Below are 19,085 nucleotides of genomic sequence, written 5' to 3'. Positions count from 1 at the left end.
TCAATACACAGTTTCTAAAGTGGGGCCATTACCTTATAAACATCGATGTATAGAGTTAACTTCGATGTATATATTTCACTAGGCCATAAATCTTTTCCCTTCGTAGAAGAAAGCATCCCTTATATCTGAATTAGTTCATGTTGAAATTTTATAATGGAAGTCAGCTGTGGCTCCAGGAAACAGCTGGTGTTTTTTCGTCTCTGCATCCACAGAGAAATATGCAATGCATCAAGGAATTACCTATCTCAAAACCATAAACTGCTTAAATCTTTTTCATGTGCAGACAACTAGCAGTGTATTTCAAGAGGGAATGTGTGCTATGTGTGCTCAGTTATTAGGATATTTGTTGAATAAAACAGTGTATTCCCATAAAAATGTGTATTGATGCTACTTAACATGAAGGACATTTACAAGGTGTTATAAAATAGAACACAAAGACAGCAACAACCACCCACCAACATAAGGGCCTGGGCTCCATTCCTAAATCTTCTATTCAGATGATTCATCCAAGATTATGAATCAAGAAAAACACAGTGACTCAATGAAGCAAGATTTAACCACAACGGTTTTGCAATGTGAGAGTAATATTTTTCTTTAAAAAATAATAATCAAACTTTCATGTGTAGAAACACACTCACTTTAACCACACCAAAAGAGGCTTGATATTTTAAAGAGCACAGCTCTGCAGTCTTTTATAACTTGATTAGGATGATCTAAAGCTGACTTCTGATTTATGAGTTTTATAAAATCAAATAGTAGATATCTCATTTATTTAAAGTGAGAGGCCACCACATATGGAACGTTTTCCTGCCCATTCCTAAAGGAAACATTCATAAAAACTAGAAAAAAAATTCATTGTGGGATCAAAAAGGAAACAATGGATGTCATTCTGTTTTGATAAGTGTGTAATTTTTTACATTGAAAACAGACACCAGATTAAATTTGGCATATTATATCCTGTGGGAACACACACAAAATTCTCTTCTTTTACAACTTTTTAGGACAACCTTTTATTACAGTTTTATAAATTTTATACAGGTATCAAGTTTATAAACTTATTTTTTAAGTTTCCAGTTTTGTTAATTCTGATATTTAACTAAGGTCCTAGAATTTTAAGGGCTAAAGATGGCTTAGAACAACCTCTCCGTTACACAGGTTGATAGTCTTTGAATTGTGTTATTAATGTGAATTAATCTCTTGAGACTCATGGTGGTGCCTACATATTAACTTTCCACTGACCAATGGTTAGTTCAGGATTAGAACCCGGCTCTCAGCCTGGCTCGTAGGCCATGCTGAGATGCCAGTACTTCTAGTTCTTTCTCCAACAACATAGCTCTTCCTGGTTTTAGGAAACTTTTCTCTTTTCTATAGCGTTTTGCTATAAATTGAACTTCCAAATTAAAGCATTGTTTCTTCCCAAAAGTCCCTTTTCAGAGTGAAGGGGAATAAAATAGATCATCACCATTATTTTCACTTCTCTCCAAAGAGGACTGTAACTCAGCTTAAAACAGAAGGTTATGGTCTTGTTCCCCATGATTCTTATGCTACAAGATGTGTCCTGTAAGATTAGCAGACTACTCTCTTTTCACTGAAATTTTTTTCCAATTCTTTTCTCCCTACCATCATCTCTGATATTTAATATTCTGTGTCTTTTTATAGCCATATGGATAATCTTTCACCTAATCATTTCAACTCTAGTCTCATTTAAATGACTTCTTAAATCACAAATGATAGTTTATGTGTCATTTCCTGTTAATGAGTCTTTCCAAACCTCAGGCATGAAAACAGCAGAGTTCTGTCTGCTCAAATTCACCCGAATAGGTCACATCAGATCCCAGGACCTTTGAACTGGTATCTCTGGAAGGTTCTGATGGAATTTGCTCATGTCGCCTTCAGTCTCTGCCCTGATCTTACTGGATTCAAAAGAAGCCTTGGCTCTGAGAACCTGACTCAAAGGACCTGTGGCTGGATACAAGCTTTTAGACACCTCTCATCCAAATTATTTTTCATTGCAGCATGTATCAGCTAGAAGGCTTGGGTTAGTAGAATTGTAGAGAGAAAGGTCCAGTAATTTTGCTAGGAAGTTCTGTGCTTGGTCTTGACTCTGCCTCACAGAATTTGTATGATAGTGTTAAGCAAGGTACTTAGGCAGCTATGCCTCAGTGTGCTCATCTGGAAAGTGGTGCTAATTCAACTTGCCTTGTAGAAGGCTGTGAAAATCTAACAAGAAAATGTATTTAAAGTAATACTTTAAATAATACCTCCCTGCCTTTAAGTAAAAGTAAGTAAAAAAAAATTTTTTTTTACTTTTAAGTAAAGATTTGTTTACATTTAAGTAAAAAAAAAAATACCTCCCTGCATTTAAGTAAAAGTCACTCCTATCTACATATTACCATCCTTCTTCTTACACCTATTTTGCCATCAACACCTAGAATCCTATATAAATATCTTAGTACAGATTTAGTGCTTTCGGTAAAAGTGCTGTTCGTTAACTTATTTGCCAATTTTTATAACTAATAATTATCAATAAATGTGGTAATGCTTTTCAATATTGTTGTCCAACCTTTCAGACTACTTTTTAAAAATGTACTAGATTGGGAGTAGAGTTGGGTGGTAGAAGAACAACAAAGAAGAAGAAATATCTTTTTCTATCTGTTGAAAATGGGACTATTTAAGGCTGCAAAATGGGAGGGTAACGGGTGACCTAAGAATGTGAAAGAATATTTCCCAGAGGATATTCACCAGCTGGATTTTATCCTTACTTAGACAGGAACAGGAGGAAATGAGCTTAAATTTCATTTGGGTTAGAATAATGGGAGCGAAACTATGAAATCTAATTCCCAAGGAATCTTTTCTTCAAAATAAAATAGAAACTGACTTCCTATCATGATTTCAGTGCAGCCCTGATAAGTATGAGAAAGTACTAGATGAAGTTTGAGTTGTCCGTCTCTATAATCCCCATCAAGAGAAGAAAACGAGCAATTATGAGCCTTTTATGCAACAGGTGTTTTCACTTGTATTTATTTCATCTTCACTGGAAATTATTTTTCCTACTTTACAAGTGAAGATGTAAACTCTGAAAGTTAAGTTTGCCCAAGGTCATCAAGCTAATGAAAAGCAGAGTTAGAATACAACTTGTCCCTATCTCCAGAGCCTCTACTATGCACTGCACCAACCTGTAAGCTTTGCTCACAATGGCATTCTTAATTTCTACCCTTATTTAAAACTGACATTATGTCCAAGATTTAGATTTATTTATTTATTTACATTTATTTCACTTAGGTTATTTCCAAGATTTAGAGGTCTCTCAAATCCAATGTAAATTGGAAATGTAGGTAGTATTTATGAGCTATCTAATATAGGCCAAAAATAAAAGAACTCCATAAATATTATTTCATTTGATAATGGTAGTTATCACTTGAGACAAGAAATATTATCTCCATTTACAGATGGGAATCTAAGTCTCAAAATACATGCTAGGAGAACCCAGGCCCAAGGGACTAAAGAAAGAGGCCTTTAAACTTCAAGGGAAGCAGTAGGGTCCTAAGCATTCTCACCCTAGCAAGCTTAGGGATGGTGAGAAGCAGGAGAATCTGCAATTTAGACCACAGGGCATCCAAACCCCAGCACATAGTTCACTTTCAGGTTTAGCAAATCATAGATATTTAGAAGTAAAATGAGCCATTTGAAATCACTGGATCCAATCCCTTTATCTTACAGACAAGAAATTTGAGGACCAGGGAGAGGTTAAGTACTTTCTCTAAGGTCGGAAAGCTAATTAGTGACAGAGTTAGCAATAAATCACTTCCATGAAAAGACATGCTTTCAAAGTGAATTCAATTACCTTGTATTCTCAAGTGGCTATTAAGAACACCCAAGTAGCTAGACAATCTCCAATGTTTCTGTCAAGTAGATGTAACTCAAGAAGATCTAGAAAGGAACTTTGCAACACTGAACAATCTAAGACAGCAATCTTTCAAATGTGCTAATTTGAGTCAACTCTTTATTGTTAGGAGCGGAGTTCAACCCACTTTTTTTCTGTACAGAGTTATAATTTCAGCCACAGTAAATGGCCAAGTATTTTCATCTCTTCTAGTGCATAAGAGATATATGAAACTACAGATACACTAAAATATACGTATATATAAAATTATTTTGGTATTTATAAATTTTGGATGACAAATTCCTAAAGAAGAAGATTCTTATGATTTTACAGCATAATTTCTCTAGAAGATAAAGAGTTTTCCATGGGTGATAAAATGCACAGGCGCTGGGATAATCATCGGTATTAAGAATTTAATAATCAAATAGAGTGTTGCCAAGTTTTTAAAAGGAATAGAAAGTATTTTCACAGAAGGTATACTTTGAAAGTTAATTTCTTTCAACATACTAAATAGATCTAGCTAAATATCCAAAGATTTGCCTTTAGGAGATATGGTTAAATTGGTAAAAAGACAAAGGGAAACAGTGGTAAGCTAAAAAAGTTTAAAAGAGTTGGACGTAAATGGGTGAAAATACAACCATTCAGTCAACAGTCAATAGCAAACATCTGCTAGTCTCCCACCTAATGACGAGAAACTGGAGGTGAACACATGAAAAAAGAATGAGAACTAAAACATAGGGTCTGTGGAAATGCATCCTGAAGACAAACCAAAATGCTATTTCCATCAGAGAAGAAAAATCACATCAGTGAAAATATATTTTGAAATATCATTTCAGGGGAAAAAAGGAAGAAGATAAACTGACAAAGAAGAGATCATTCTAATAGTCATCAAGTCATGTAGTTTGACACTGAAAATTCTTACAATTTACTAAATTTAACTTAGAAGTCTTACACATTTTCAGAAATAGAAATCCTCTATCACACTTGACATTTCTGAATATGTTAATGCTGAAGCTTTCTATGTGATGGTGTCCTTTAATTTAGAAAAAAGGAGGAGGAGAGGAAGAGGAGGGAGAAAGAGGAAGGAGGAGGGGGAGGAGGATGGGGAAGTGGAGGGAGAGGAGGAGGAAGAGAAATAAACATAATAGGGAAACTGACCAGCAATGTTTATTTAACATGGTACATAAACCCATATACTCATGCCATGTGTCTAGGACAGGAAAGTCAATTTTTGAATGACTATTTCATGGCTATACAGTACTCTGGCTTCAAGAACATTTCATGGTCATTCAGTGTCAATTATTCTTAGATTTTCTTGTCCTAGGAAACATTCTCCCAAATTAAATCATTCAGATTTATGAATGGCACCAATGGAAAAGAACAGCAGCATCTAATATCATGTCAAGAAAAACGTTCTGTTCAGTAGCAAGTATACAGCAGAGCATCTCTCTTACTGCATCTATTGATGAAAAGAATGATGATAGTGTTTTGTTTATCTCAACTTCACATTTCTCTACAATGGAAAGTTTTCAAGGTGGCCTCCCGAAGTGAAACGAGGGACAATCTGGGTTTCATTTGGAATTCTGACTGTTTAGAAAGGATTGACTGGTTTGGGATCCCTCCGCAACCCAGAAACCAAGATGATTGACAGATTAGCGACTGAGTATTGCTAGTGATCTACTTAATTTTATTCACTTATTTAACAAACACTATGTGCCAGGCATTGTTCTAAATACATATGTTAAATTCCTTTGATTCACTTAAAAGTCATAACAACCCTATTAGGTGAGAACTATTACACCCATTTTCCAGGTGAGAAAACTGAGGCACAAGGAAGTAAATAATTTGCCAGTGGTCACACAAAAAGTAAAGGTAATTCTCTCTTAACACTCAGCCATAGCCAATCTTTTAGCATGACGCTCTTTCCTTTTCTGGGTCTCCTCACTAAACAGCAGTTTTCAGTGAAAAGTCATTCAGGCAGCAACATTGGGGGAAAAAAAAAAGCCTGATAATAATAGCTGAGTTTGTTAAGAGTTTTCTATGTGTCAGATACAGTGCCAAGTGGTAATAAAAATTTTTTAACTGCTACATAACCTTCAGTCCAAATAATCCCATAGGAAGTTACCATTAGAATTAAAATCATAAAATGTTGGTGACAAATAACTTTCTCATGGATGAATGACTAATAATGGCAAGAAGGCATCCACATCTGGCCCATCAGAGCACAGAACTCACCTAAGAGACCAAAGGGCTTACTGCTGCCCTATAAGAAAGGTGGGCCTTTAAGGCGAGATGGCTACAGGATGATGAGTCAGCCGGCTGTTCTTCTTTTTCCTCCTCTTTAACATGATAGGCCATCAACAATTATTTATTAAATCAAATAAGATAGATCAAGTTTAAATGGAGGAGTTCGGAGTTTAGTTCATCTATGGAGCATTCTCTGGCAATAAAGGCTACACACACACACACACACACACACACACACACAAAACAGTGTGCTAAACCAACTGATAACCCCAGCTTCTAGCAGATCATATCCAGTTGTTACTATCAGGTGATAATGATATCACTACTGACTAAAGAGAGTAGAAAAGAATCACTTTCTCCCAAAACTTTAAATTTAAGGTGAAGTTACATATTTGGCAAAGCTTAAATAGGGTCATATTCAAATAGGGAGATATGGGCTGGACAGTGGCTCTCATGAGAGTCACAGAAGTGGTCTCACATGAGAGGTATGATTTTACTATAAATTGTTAAGAGTTTTCTTTGTATAATCTCCATATCTATCTTCTAGTGTGAGATGCTGTCATCTGATAATACAAATATTTTCAAATCACAATTTAAATATTTTCCACAAAAATCAAAATACAAATCAATAAATTGGAATCACAAGTGAATTAAAGCCACCAACAATTTTTATCACAATCCCATTTCTCCTGCAGATGAAATTATTGACCTTTTTTGTTTATACTTTTAGAAATTATTTACCTTTGTTAGTTTATAATTTTAGAAAATATTTACCTTATTTCATATTTTTGGTAGCAAATGATTGTTATCATTACATGATTAAAATTTAAATTAAAATATAACCAATATTTTTTATTTTAGTCATTTACATTAAATATATTCACAAAAGCCACTCATATATTTTATTTATCGGCTTAATTTTATAGTTATTATAACTACAAAATATATACTGGGCAGTAGTATTAACAATCAAACTGCAATTACACACTTTTCTTTGTTTGAAATGAGAGTCCAGACAACAAAGTTGATTTCTTGCAGTATTACTATTATTGATATGTTCTTTTTTTTTCTTTTTTTTTAAGATTTTATTTATTTATTTGACAGACAGAAATCACAAGTAGGCAGAGAGGCAGGCAGAGAGAGAGAGGAGGAAGCAGGCTCCCCGCCGAGCAGAGATCCCGATGTGGGGCTTGATCCCAGGACCCTGGGATCATGACCTGAGCTGAAGGCAGAGGCTTTAACCCGCTAAGCCACTCAGGCGCCCCTGTTATCAATATGTTCTTAAAACTCACTGCAAATGACACATAATATAACACAATATAAAAGCCATTTTCTTTTTTCTGAGAAAGTACGTTTTGTTTTTTGTATCAGAAAACTGAGGCTTTTTGATCCAGTGATTTGTGGGACATAAAATGAGGAATAAGGACAAGCACCTAGCTCATGGCTTTTCAAAACATAGGAGTCTTTGAGTCTGTGAAAAGAAGATACAATTTTCTTAAATTACTAGAAATCATCTCTGCTAAGGGAAAGACAATGGAAGTTAGGTAATTTCTCAAGGTAAGTATTAAATCTATGAATTCTACTGTAGAAACGTATTAAAATTTTATTGTAAACTGGCATACGCCACAAATTAAAACTTTTTAAGACTGTCTCCAAACATGTAGAACCTGAATTATTTTTATAATCTTTATTTTTAAAGATTTGTTTATTTATTTGAGCGAGCGAGAGAGAGAGAGAAAAGGAGAGAGAGAGCCAGTTGGGGGAGGGGCAGAGGGAGAGAAAGAAGCCTCAAACCAACTGCCCTGCCTGCTGAGCTGGGACTGAGCTGGGACCCTGAGGCAGGCCCATTCCAGGAACCTGAGATCAGGATCTGAGCCAAAATCAGTCACTTAACCAAGTGAACCACCCAGGTGTCCCTATTTTTACAACTTAAATATTTTGAATTTATTTTCTAACTAAAGCTTTCTCTTCTCTTTTTGGGTTTTTTTCCTTTTTAAGACTTTATTTTTAAGTAATCTCTTCACCCAACATGGAGCTCGAACTCACAACCTAGAGGTCAGAAGTCACATTCTCCTCTGACTAAGCCAGCCAGGCACCCCTTCTCTTTTTGTATACAATACTTAAGTTCATTTCTAAGTAAAATGTCTCATAATACTTAACAACCTTTAAAATGTTTTAGGGTTTAACAAGCTCAGGAACCTATTCTATAAATGGTATTTTTAAGTAATAATAGAATTTTAAGTTCTAGCCACCAACCCTCTGCCCCTGCAGCACCCAAATTTTGTATAACCACTCCTCTCTCCCTCAAATCCCCTCTTGCTAGGAGTAAAGAACTTTCATCATTTTATAGAACTCCAGATACTTAATACACGCCCACATATCTGAGTATTACTATGATAACCATGAGATGGAAAATTCTTTGATGGGATACCGAGAAAGTGTCCTACTTAGAGAGTTGGAAGATATATTGACTCCCCTTAAGAGCAAATCCGTTTTTCATTCAACTTAATTATTAGCATTAATAACAACTAAGAGGGGCACCTGGGTGGCTCAGTGGGTTAAGCCTCTGCCTTCGGCTCAGGTCATGATCTCAGGGTCCTGGGATGGAGCCCCGCATTGGGCTCTCTGCTCAGCAGGGAGCCTGCTTCCGGTCCCACCCCCTGCCTGCCTCTTTGCCTACTTGTGATTTCTCTCTCTGTCAAATAAATAAATAAAATCTTTAAAAAAAAAAATAACAACTGAGAATAAAAATGCATTGATGGGGGCACCTGGGTGGCTCAGTGGGTTAAGTGCCTGCCTTCAGCTCAGGTCATGATCCCAGAGTCCTGGGATCAAGGCCCACATCTGGCTCCCTGCTCAGCAGAGAGCCTGTTTCTCCCTCTCCCTCCTGCTTGTGCTCTCTTTCTCTGTCAAATAAATAAATAAAATCTTTTTAAAAAATGCATTGATATAAGTAGTTAAGCACTTCATATCCTATCGATTAACATTTGCTGAAAAATGAATCAGGGACCCATTTTATGAAACATTTGCTTTAATTTCTGACCCTGTAGTTTTCTAAATTTGTCCCTTAAGCTGAGTTCCCATTAAATTTACTGCAAATGACACACAGTACAATATGACACAAAGTATATATAAATATACCATTCTCTTTCCTGAGAAAGGCTTTTCACTGGCATAATGCTGGCCTTGGGCACAGTATTAAGGCACATGGAAGAAAGAGAAAATAACATTGCACAGAAATAAGTGTCTCATTTGAAGTCTCATTGTTAGTAAGTCTTCCAATTGCAAAAATACTCCACAAATATTTAGGACTACTTAGTAATTCAATAAACATTCCCTCAACCTGCCCCTCTTGTCTCTGTAAGTAGTTATGAATCATATGTACAAACAAAAGGCAGCTCTATGCCTCTGGACAAATAAATTAGAAATTAACAAATTTAAGTCACTTTATAGAATGTACTCAGTGTTTCCATTTCTGCCAAAATGTTTTGAGGTTAGCAGGGACAGTGTTACAGTGGACCACCCTTTACAGACGAAGAAGCCAGGGCATTACCCCAGCGCTACTTACCTGAGAGCACAAAATTAGTTCAAGAAACAACCTGTGAGTCGAGCCCATATACTTCCTTCTGGATTCTAGAATCTACAGGTTTGCTCCTTTCTCACATCCACACTGCTTTGTTACACGGTCTGGGGGCTGGCGAAAAGCGGATGACGTCGGCCTTCTGAATGTTTAGAGCATTTGTATGCACGACTAAATTCTATGTTCTTCTTTCCTGTGTCTAGGACACTTCTCCCAGGTTCTTTGAACGCATGGGCTATATATTCAGCCTCTGTGGAACTACCAAACACTTTCTAGCACAGAGCCAAGGACGTGTAATCCCTCAAAAATACTTGTTCATTCACTAACTAGATGCAAAAGTTTTGGGAGACTATTCCTGGTAGAGGTGGGAGAAAATTAGAGGCCACAGGCAAAGTGGGCTTCTTTCTCACCCAGTTCTGAATTTTTTTAATGTTGTGGGCATCCACTCATTTTCCTGTTTTCAATAAAAATCACTATAAAAAATATTTTTTGACAATATCCAAAATTTACAATGAAGCAGACATTTTCAAACAATATTGGTGGGGATGTAATCTTCCTGTATATAATTTATTGATATGCAAATGTATTATTTAAATCGAAACTCCAGCAATTCCAACTGTACAATGTTGCCTAAGAAATAACCAGTGTTGGTTATATGTATGTGTGTGTGTATATATATGTGTGTATATATACACACACACATACATATAACCACCCAGGGTGCCTGGGTGGCTCAGTGGGTTAAGCCTCTGCCTTCAGCTAAGGTCATGATCTCAGGGTCCTGGGATTGAGTCCCGCATCGGGCTCTCTGCTCGGCAGGGAGCCTGCTTCCTCCTCTCTCTCTGCCTGCCTCTCTGCCTACTTGTGATCTCTCTCTGTGAAATAAATAAATAAAAATCTTAAAAAAAAAACCAAAAAAAAACCTAACCAGTGTTGGGGTGTTTGGGTGGCTCAGTCGGTTAAGCGCCTGACTCTTGATTTTGACTCAGGTCATCATCTCTGGGTCGAGAGACTGAGCCCCCCCACCCCATCAGGCTCCCCACCAAGCATGGAGTTCTGCTTGAGATTCTTCCCCCCCAATCCTTTCCCTCCCCCTCTACTCCTCCCTGCCCTACTCTATGTGCCCATGTGCGTGCGCTCTCTCTCTAAAATAAATAAATAAATAAATAAAATCTTTTTTAAAAAAGAAAAGAGAAATAACTAGCAGTGTTCAAATGCATCCCCCAAGTTTTACCTTAAAATGTAAAATTAGGAGACAAAAACCAAAATCCTGGCTACAATCCAAGATTTCTCTCTAAATTCAGTGACTCCCAAGACAGGGTGTGAGTCAGATAAGCCAGTTCTTTGTTCTTGAAATAACTTTCACACACTTGAAAATCATTTCAATTTTTTTAGTCATTTTCATTTTAACAACAATTTCTCCTCCATTCATACATATTAAGTTTAGCCTGTGATTGAGTCACATACCTTTATTACATGATGCTTTTCTTGGAACACAGGAATCTTAAACATTTGGCACCAATAGGTTGTACCTTTGTTTGGGATGGGGACCTGTCTTAATAAAAAGGGGAGGGGAACACAAAGTCACACTATTAAACACAGCAGTGTAAGTTAAAAACTCCTACATGATTTCAATAAACCCACCCTTCCAGCCACAAAACCTGAAAAATCTTACGTCCTGATTCACCAGGTCAAAGTATGGTATGGCTGTAGATAACACGTTGGTTTTTTCAGGATTCAACAGCCGTAGACTCTTGGTGCCACGATTGGAGTCATGGTACTTGGGGCCGGCTTCTCCCACATCTTCATGGTGGTACGCCCAGATCACTCTCACAGTGCTCTCCTAGGGATCACACAGGAGCATCATTATATCTCATGAGAGACCTGTCCTTACCACTGAGCTGAGTTTAGAGAACTCCATTGGAAGCCGGATAGAGACATGAAGAAAAGAGAATAATGACATTTGGAGTCCTCAGTATGGTCTCTAGGATTAATGGTCAATTTGATTAAGTCATTAAGTTTCCAAATAGACGACTTTCTTTTTGGAAGAAATAGTCTCTCTCAGCACGCAAGATTATGTCTTCTGAGAGAGCAAAGAACGACGGACTCCGTGGTTATCCTTTCACGCACATGACAACAGTAAATAATCTTCACACTAGGTCTGCAAACTAGCAACTTGTAGTTACCAAGCAAATACTCCTGTTCAGATGCAAGATTCTATAAAATTAAAACCTGTTTTAATGCCATGCAACATTTTAGGGAAAATAAACAGAATGAAAATTAAAACGGCTTTCCAGATCAGTACCTTTACGTTCATAATATATTTTTCCTAGGCACTAGCCTGGTCATGTGTATGAATTGACAGAAAGTGTAAACACGGGAGGCATTTCTGATTTGGGGTTTATTATCCGAGAATCTAGCTTTAGTCATTTATGAATCCTGGGAATTTCCAAGGGACTAGAGTGTCCCAACAAGGGAAAGTACTGTCAGGTGAAATCGGTTTCCATTTAGCAAACAAGAGATTGCCCAAGGGGTGCTGGAGCAGGGAGGGGGAGGGCTTGCTGAGGTATGAAGAAATTGTTCAGTCCTCCCACAGATAAAGGTGTCTTTGCCAGATCTTTGTAATAAGAACTTTGAAAATAAATAATAAAGCAAAAGCTATTTATTTTAAAAGCTATATTCTTTCTTAATATGTCAAATGACTATAATTATTTTTCCAATTAAAGTATAATTGCACTGTATATTACATAAAAAGTGATCCATGTCTTTGCATGTGTTCTGTTTCTTCCTCTTTGACTCTTTACGCTGAATGTTAATCAAAACTGTTTCAGATTTTTACATTCCCATTTTTGAAGCTTTATCAAATAAAAAAGATAATTTGATTGATCTATACAAAATGAAATCGATCCAAGAAATTCATGAAACTTCCTAAGTACCACATGAATTATATACTGTCTAAATATTTAATTTGCATATGCATAAAGATATTAATGTTTGCATGAAGCAATAAAAAATCTTGTATAACATGTCGGTAGCAATTTTAATCAATCTGCTATTCATCTCGATTTTACAAATTTACAAAAATGAACCAGTCACAAATCAGGTGAATTATACCCTGATATTCATCATCATACCCTCTTGTGTAATACATTTTTTTCCAACCCTTATCTATTGTGGATTCTCCAACTTGATATAGAAAAAGCTAGAGCTCTTACAGATAAAATCATACTCACTTTAAAATGGCCCTTCAAAATGTGAGATTCACACAAAAATTGCCTTTCTTCAAATGTATAGTCTTAGATTTTCTGTGGCTTCTAAAAAGATTTCAAAGGTACTCTAAAACAGACTGTGTGACTTTGTTTGCAAAGGTTATTTTTACATATTTGTTCCTTTTATTCTGCAGTGTTTCACAACCATAAATGTACAGTATCTTCATGCATGCATTCTCACATAGGCTCCGTACCGTTATACTTTTGTCATTTATGTCACATGTATGCAGCTCTCTGGTAAATTCAATTACTGTGTGGGTGCTATTTTCCATGGCATATTCCAGGTGGTAATCTTGTTGAGCATCTTTTTTCAATTCTCTATTTGCATTTGTAAAATAATCCTGTGGAAAATATGGAAAAGAAAAATTAGGACATCCCAGATTCAGAGTAAAAAGAATTTAGATTGGGAATATTTATAGGCCCTTAAAAAAGTGATTGGGGGCTTGCTTATTACAAAGTCCTGTATCTACAGTCATTTCTAAAGTCCTGGGAATTTTCAAGGAGCTGGAGTATCCCAACTAGGCAATCAGTTCCCTATGAAACTGAACCGTATTTGAACCTCAGGCGCTCTGGGAAAATGTGATATGGATTTATGGTATCATAGAGCCTTGAAAGAGATGGAGTAAACAGACATCAGAGATCACCTAGTACTTTTCCTTCATTATACAAATGAAAAGAGGAACTTCCACACTGTGAAACCGCTTGCTCCAAAGTGAATTGACTAGTTTGGGACAAAGATAGAACCAACCCATGTAGAACCAACCCAAGGAAAGCCCTTTTCCACTGTTATCTGAGTTGGGGCTTCCCTTCACCGCTCCTAAAAGCAAAGAGGCCCCAGCTGAGGATATAGGTCATTTCAGTATGTGCTGTCATACCCAATGTTCATTAAAATGAAATGCAGTGAAAAAGAATGGAAAGAAATTAAACTCATTGAATTACAAGATATTGAAAAACTGGGGAAATTTTGTTTTTAAGGATTAGCGATGATTTTTGTACTAAACTTGATGTGTGGTAACTTTTGCGAGGCAGACAAATGCAATGGAGAGGTCGTGGGCTTTGAAATCAAATGGCAAGAACCTGACCCTTGGCTCTACCCTAAATAGCCTCGGAGAATTGTTGAAGTCAAACTCTGTGAGCTTTTGTTCTAACATAGTGAAATGGGGGATAATACATACCTATTTTATGGGTTTTGAAAGATAAAGAAATGAGGGGAAATTACCTACAATGGATTATTGCCCATTTAATGCTAATTTCCTTTCCCCTTTACCAATGCAGTTTGGTTTTTATCCAAAATATTTCCCTAGACCATATACCATTTACTTACTATATTTTACCATTTGCCTACTATCTTACCACTTGGCCCTTACTAATATATTACTGTATTATAAAACTCATAGTGCTAATTCTCATCACGTATAGAAAACACCAAGTTGGCCTTAATCGTGCTGGCCTTTCTGTGCATGAGAATATTTTATTTTTAACAAGCCATAAAAGGCTGATTTCAAAAATGTATGCTGAAACATAATTACAATTATTTTTTTTACTAACATGAAAATTGCATTTGAAGAAATGATCACTACGCTTAGATAAATAAATAAATAAATAAATAAAGTACACCAGAAAAAAAACCTTAAATGGTAAATGTCACACTCAAATGGATGGCATCTGGCATTTTTATTCCTAGTAACTTTTTGAGGTAGCTATCGAGTATGTGTAAATTTGACATCCCGAAATTTGCTCAAACCCATTATCGGTGATGCACAGAGGCTAACTAACCCTTTTTCACCCTTGCGGCAACTACAATTCACCGAGCACACCCCACACACAAGGCTCGGTTTAAGTGTGTATTATTACGTGCACACGCATTAACTCATTTCCACCTTCACATCAGGTCTATGAGATAAAACTAGTTTCCTCTTTCACAGACAAAGACACGAAAGCATAAGGAGGTCAAGCATCTTGCTCAGGATCACGCAGCTGGTAAACTGAAAAGCCAGTATTCAAAGCCAGACTGTCTGACTCAAGTCTGCATCCTTCTCCACTGTTACACGCTGTAGTGGACGCTGCTGGGAAGTCTACAGAAAATATCTACATTAAGGTTTTTTTGATTGTTTGTTTTTACAAGAAACGTTACTTTGCTGCTGCTAAAGTTGGGGGCTGTCAAAATATTTATTCTGAGAACCGGTTGTAACTGTGAAAACAATTCAAATGAAATATTCCTGTCATATTGTGATCTTCCCACTTTTGATCACACAGATTTTCAATTTGTGGGTGAAATACCAATGTCCAGAGACAGAGAGGGATTCAGATCAATGGAGCCTTGATACTGAGTTCACATTTCACGTCATGACTCAAGCAGTCATGGTTTTTGCAAACAAAAAGAACACGAAACAAAATGCAACGAAGAGTAGAATAATTATCCTAGTCTTGCAAATATGTTCCCAAACCCATTAATCCCACAGAATATCCAGCCGGCTCGCCAACTTTCCATTCCTTCTATTCGCACTCACCGATAACAGTTCCTTCAGCTATTCCACCTTTTTCTGGCTTTTCAGATGACTTAGCTGAGAGAAAATGGGAGAAACCTCACTCAGGTCTCCCTGAAGATTCCCTGCATGCATGTCTATGCTACAGAAACTGCTGAGGGTTCAATATTGTGAAAAAACAGGTGACGGTGAAGTGAAAGCTCTACGCTTCTGGCAACATGTGATTGTCTGAAAGATGCTGGTATCTTCAAACTTATTGAGGGAAACATGAATGGATTTTATTATAACTGAAATGTGAAGCACCCCTGTAATTCCATTTTGTTTTCTCCACATTCTCCAGTTCTTAAGGCCTATTTTGATACATGTCTTCAGATTTGAGCCTACCGCAGCTTAGCTATCAAGATAGTATTATCAGTTACACGTTTTCTTGAGCTAAGCCCTTCCTAATGCTTAGAAATGCACATGTGAGTCTCTTACTGTTTTCTCAGGAGGCCTCCTGAGACAAATATTAGAACCCTCTCTCTTTAAGATGCCAGTATTTCCCCACCCTCCGCTTATGATCATGCATCTCACTTTAAGAGAATTTCAGTTATGATACATGACAGCTCATATCTTGCCTTCTTTCTATCCCAAATAATATTCACTTTTTGGAATCATAAAAACAATACTAATCTAAAAGAAAAGCAGGAGAAAGATATATAAAGTAAAGTACAGATGATACCAATAGAAACCAAAGAGATGCAAATGAAATAAAAGGGAAACATTACATTAGATCCTACAGGCATTAAAAAGTTAATAATATTATGTACACCTAGACATAAGAAACTTGGATAATTTAGATGAGAAACAGGCAACGTTTGAAAGACATAAACCAGCAAAATTCATTAAGGAAAACAGATACTCTGAACAGTCCTATAGTGTGCTCATGGGTAAAAACCTTCCTACAAAGAAAATTCTAAGCCAAGTTTCTTTCATTTGGAATTTTACCAAATATTTAAGGAAGAGGTAATATCAACCCTTCACAAAGTCTTCCAGAAGGTAAAGAACAGAGAGCACTGCCCAAATCATTGCTTGATGCCAGCATTACCCTGATACCAAAATCAAAGACATTACAAAAATATATATTAGCAAATAGAATTTAGTGATTTTTTTAAAAAAAGGATAATATATCATTATCATGCAGAGTTGGTTCAACATTATAAAATCAATCAATGTAATTCATTATATTTAAGTCTAAAAAAGGAAACCACAGAATCATCTTAATAAATACAGAAAAACCATTTAAAACATTCATTCAAGGTAAAATCTCTCATCAAACAGCAGAAGGGAATGTTCTTAACCTTATAAAAAGCATCCATAGAGGAGGAGTCAAGATGGCGGAGAAGTAGCAGGCTGAGACGACATCGGGTAGCAGGAGATCAGCTAGATAGCTTATCTAACCATTGTGAACACCTACAAATCCAACGGGAAATCAAAGAGAAGAAGAGCAACAATCCCAGAAACAGAAAATCGATCACTTTCTGAAAGGTAGGACCTGCGGAGAAGTGAATCCAAAGCGACGGGAAGATAGACCCCGGGGGGAGGGGCCGGCACCCGGCAAGCGGCGGAGCGACGGAGCACAAAATCGGGACTTTTAAAAGTCGGCTCCACTGGGAGACATCGCTCCAGAGGCTAAACTGGGGGGAAACCCAGGCGGGGTCAGCATAACCCCAGGACCCGCAGGGTCACAGAAGGACTGGGGGTGTCTGAGTGCCACAGAGCTCGCAGGTATTGGAGCGGGGAAGCCGGCTATAGCGACAAAGCCGAGGAGTGAGCTCTAAGCCCAGGGTTACCTTGTGCCGGTCGCAGGCTGGGTGGGCTCGGAGCGCGGCCGGAGGCCACAGAGACAAAAGCGACCCGGCGCTTTTCTCCAGCTCCAACAATTGACTGCTTTCCTCGAGGCGCGACCGCAAGCCAGGGAGGCGGGACTGTTGGGCGCTTTGCTCTGAGAGCGCACTGAGGAGCGGAACCCCAAGCTCTCGGCTCCTCCGGGCCGAGAGACTGGGAGGCCGCCATCTTCATTCCCGTCCTCCGGAACTCTACGGAAAGCGCTCAGGGAACAAAAGCTCCCGAAAGCAAACCCGAGCGGATTCCTTAGCCCGGCCCCTGGCAAGGGCGGTGCAATTCCGCCTGCGGCAAGGACACTTGAAAATCACTACAACAGGCCCCTCCCCCAGAAGATCAACAAGAAACCGATCCAAAACCAACTTCAGTCACCAAGAACAGCGGAATTCCACAGCAGGAGAAAGCAAATCCTACCTGGACAAAATGACAAGGCGGAAAAACTCACCTCAAAAAAAAGAACAAGAGGCCGTACCGAAGGCTGGAGACCTAATCAATACAGACATAGGTAGCATGACAGATCTAGAGTTCAGAATGACAATTCTCAAGGTTCTAGCCGGGCTCGAAAAAGGCATAGAAGATATTAGAGAAACCCTCTCCGGAGAGATAAAAGCCCTTTCTGGAGAAATAAAAGAACTAAAATCTAACCAAGTTGAAATCAAAAAAGCTATTCATGAGGTGCAATCAAAAATGGAAGCTCTCACTGCCAGGATAAATGAGGAAGAAGAAAGAATTAGTGACATAGAAGACCAAATGACAGAGAATAAAGAAGCTGAGCAAAAGAGAGACAAACAACTACTGGAACACGAGGAGAGGATTCGAGAGATAAGTGACACCATAAGACGACACAACATTAGAATAATTGGGATTCCAGAAGAAGAAGAAAGAGAGAGGGGAGCAGAAGGTATATTGGAGACAATTATTGGAGAGAATTTCCCTAATATGGCAAAGGGAACAAACATCAAAATCCAGGAGATGCTAAGAACGCCCCTCAAAATCAATAAAAATAGGTCCACACCTCGTCACCTGATAGTAAAATTTACAAGTCTTAGCGACAAAGAGAAAATCCTGAAAGCAGCCCGGGAAAAGAAGTCTGTAACATACAAGGGTAAAAACATTAGATTGGCAGCGGACCTATCCACAGAGACCTGGCAGGCCAGAAAGCACTGGCATGACATATTCAGAGCACTAAACGAGAAAAACATGCAGCCAAGAATACTATATCCGGCTAGGCTATCATTGAAAATAGAAGGAGAGATAAAGAGCTTCCAGGACAAACAAAAGCTGAAAGAATTTGCAAACACCAAACCAGCTCTACAGGAAATATTGAAAGGGGTCCTCTAAGCAAAGAGAGACCCTAAAAGTAGTAGATCAGAAAGAAGCAGAAACAATATACAGTAACAATCACCTTACAGGCAATACAATGGCACTAAATTCATATCTCTCAATAGTTACCCTGAATGTTAATGGGCTAAATGCCCCAATCAAAAGACACAGGGTATCAGAATGGATAAAAAAACAAAACCCATCAATATGCTGCCTACAAGAAACTCATTTTAGATCCGAAGACACCTCCAGATTTAAAGTGAGGGGGTGGAAAACAATCTACCATGCTAATGGACATCAGAAGAAAGCTGGGGTGGCAATCCTTATATCAGATCAATTAGATTTTAAGCCAAAGACTATAATAAGAGATGAGGAAGGACACTATATCATACTCAAAGGGTCTGTCCAACAAG

The 19,085-nt window shown here is 37.7% G+C and overlaps 1 protein-coding gene across 2 annotated transcripts in view; it reads right to left on the bottom strand.

Moving 5' to 3' along the window:
- Positions 1 to 19,085, bottom strand: part of MOXD1 (monooxygenase DBH like 1) — a 99,712-nt gene that overhangs the window by 58,472 nt on the left and 22,155 nt on the right. For both annotated transcript variants that reach the window (XM_080806242.1, XM_080806243.1), the window contains exons 2-4: positions 13,174 to 13,320; positions 11,386 to 11,553; positions 11,178 to 11,261 (exon numbers count right to left, since the gene is read on the bottom strand). In XM_080806242.1, the coding sequence (XP_080662368.1) occupies positions 11,178 to 11,261; positions 11,386 to 11,553; positions 13,174 to 13,320 (399 nt within the window). The remainder of the gene's footprint in view (positions 1 to 11,177; positions 11,262 to 11,385; positions 11,554 to 13,173; positions 13,321 to 19,085) is intronic.

This window comes from Martes martes, assembly GCF_963455335.1.
Source record: "Martes martes genome assembly, chromosome: 6".
Classification (NCBI taxonomy): Eukaryota; Metazoa; Chordata; class Mammalia; order Carnivora; family Mustelidae; genus Martes; species Martes martes.
Note: the sequence above shows the minus strand (reverse complement) of the source record. Positions and strands in the feature narration are given on the sequence as shown.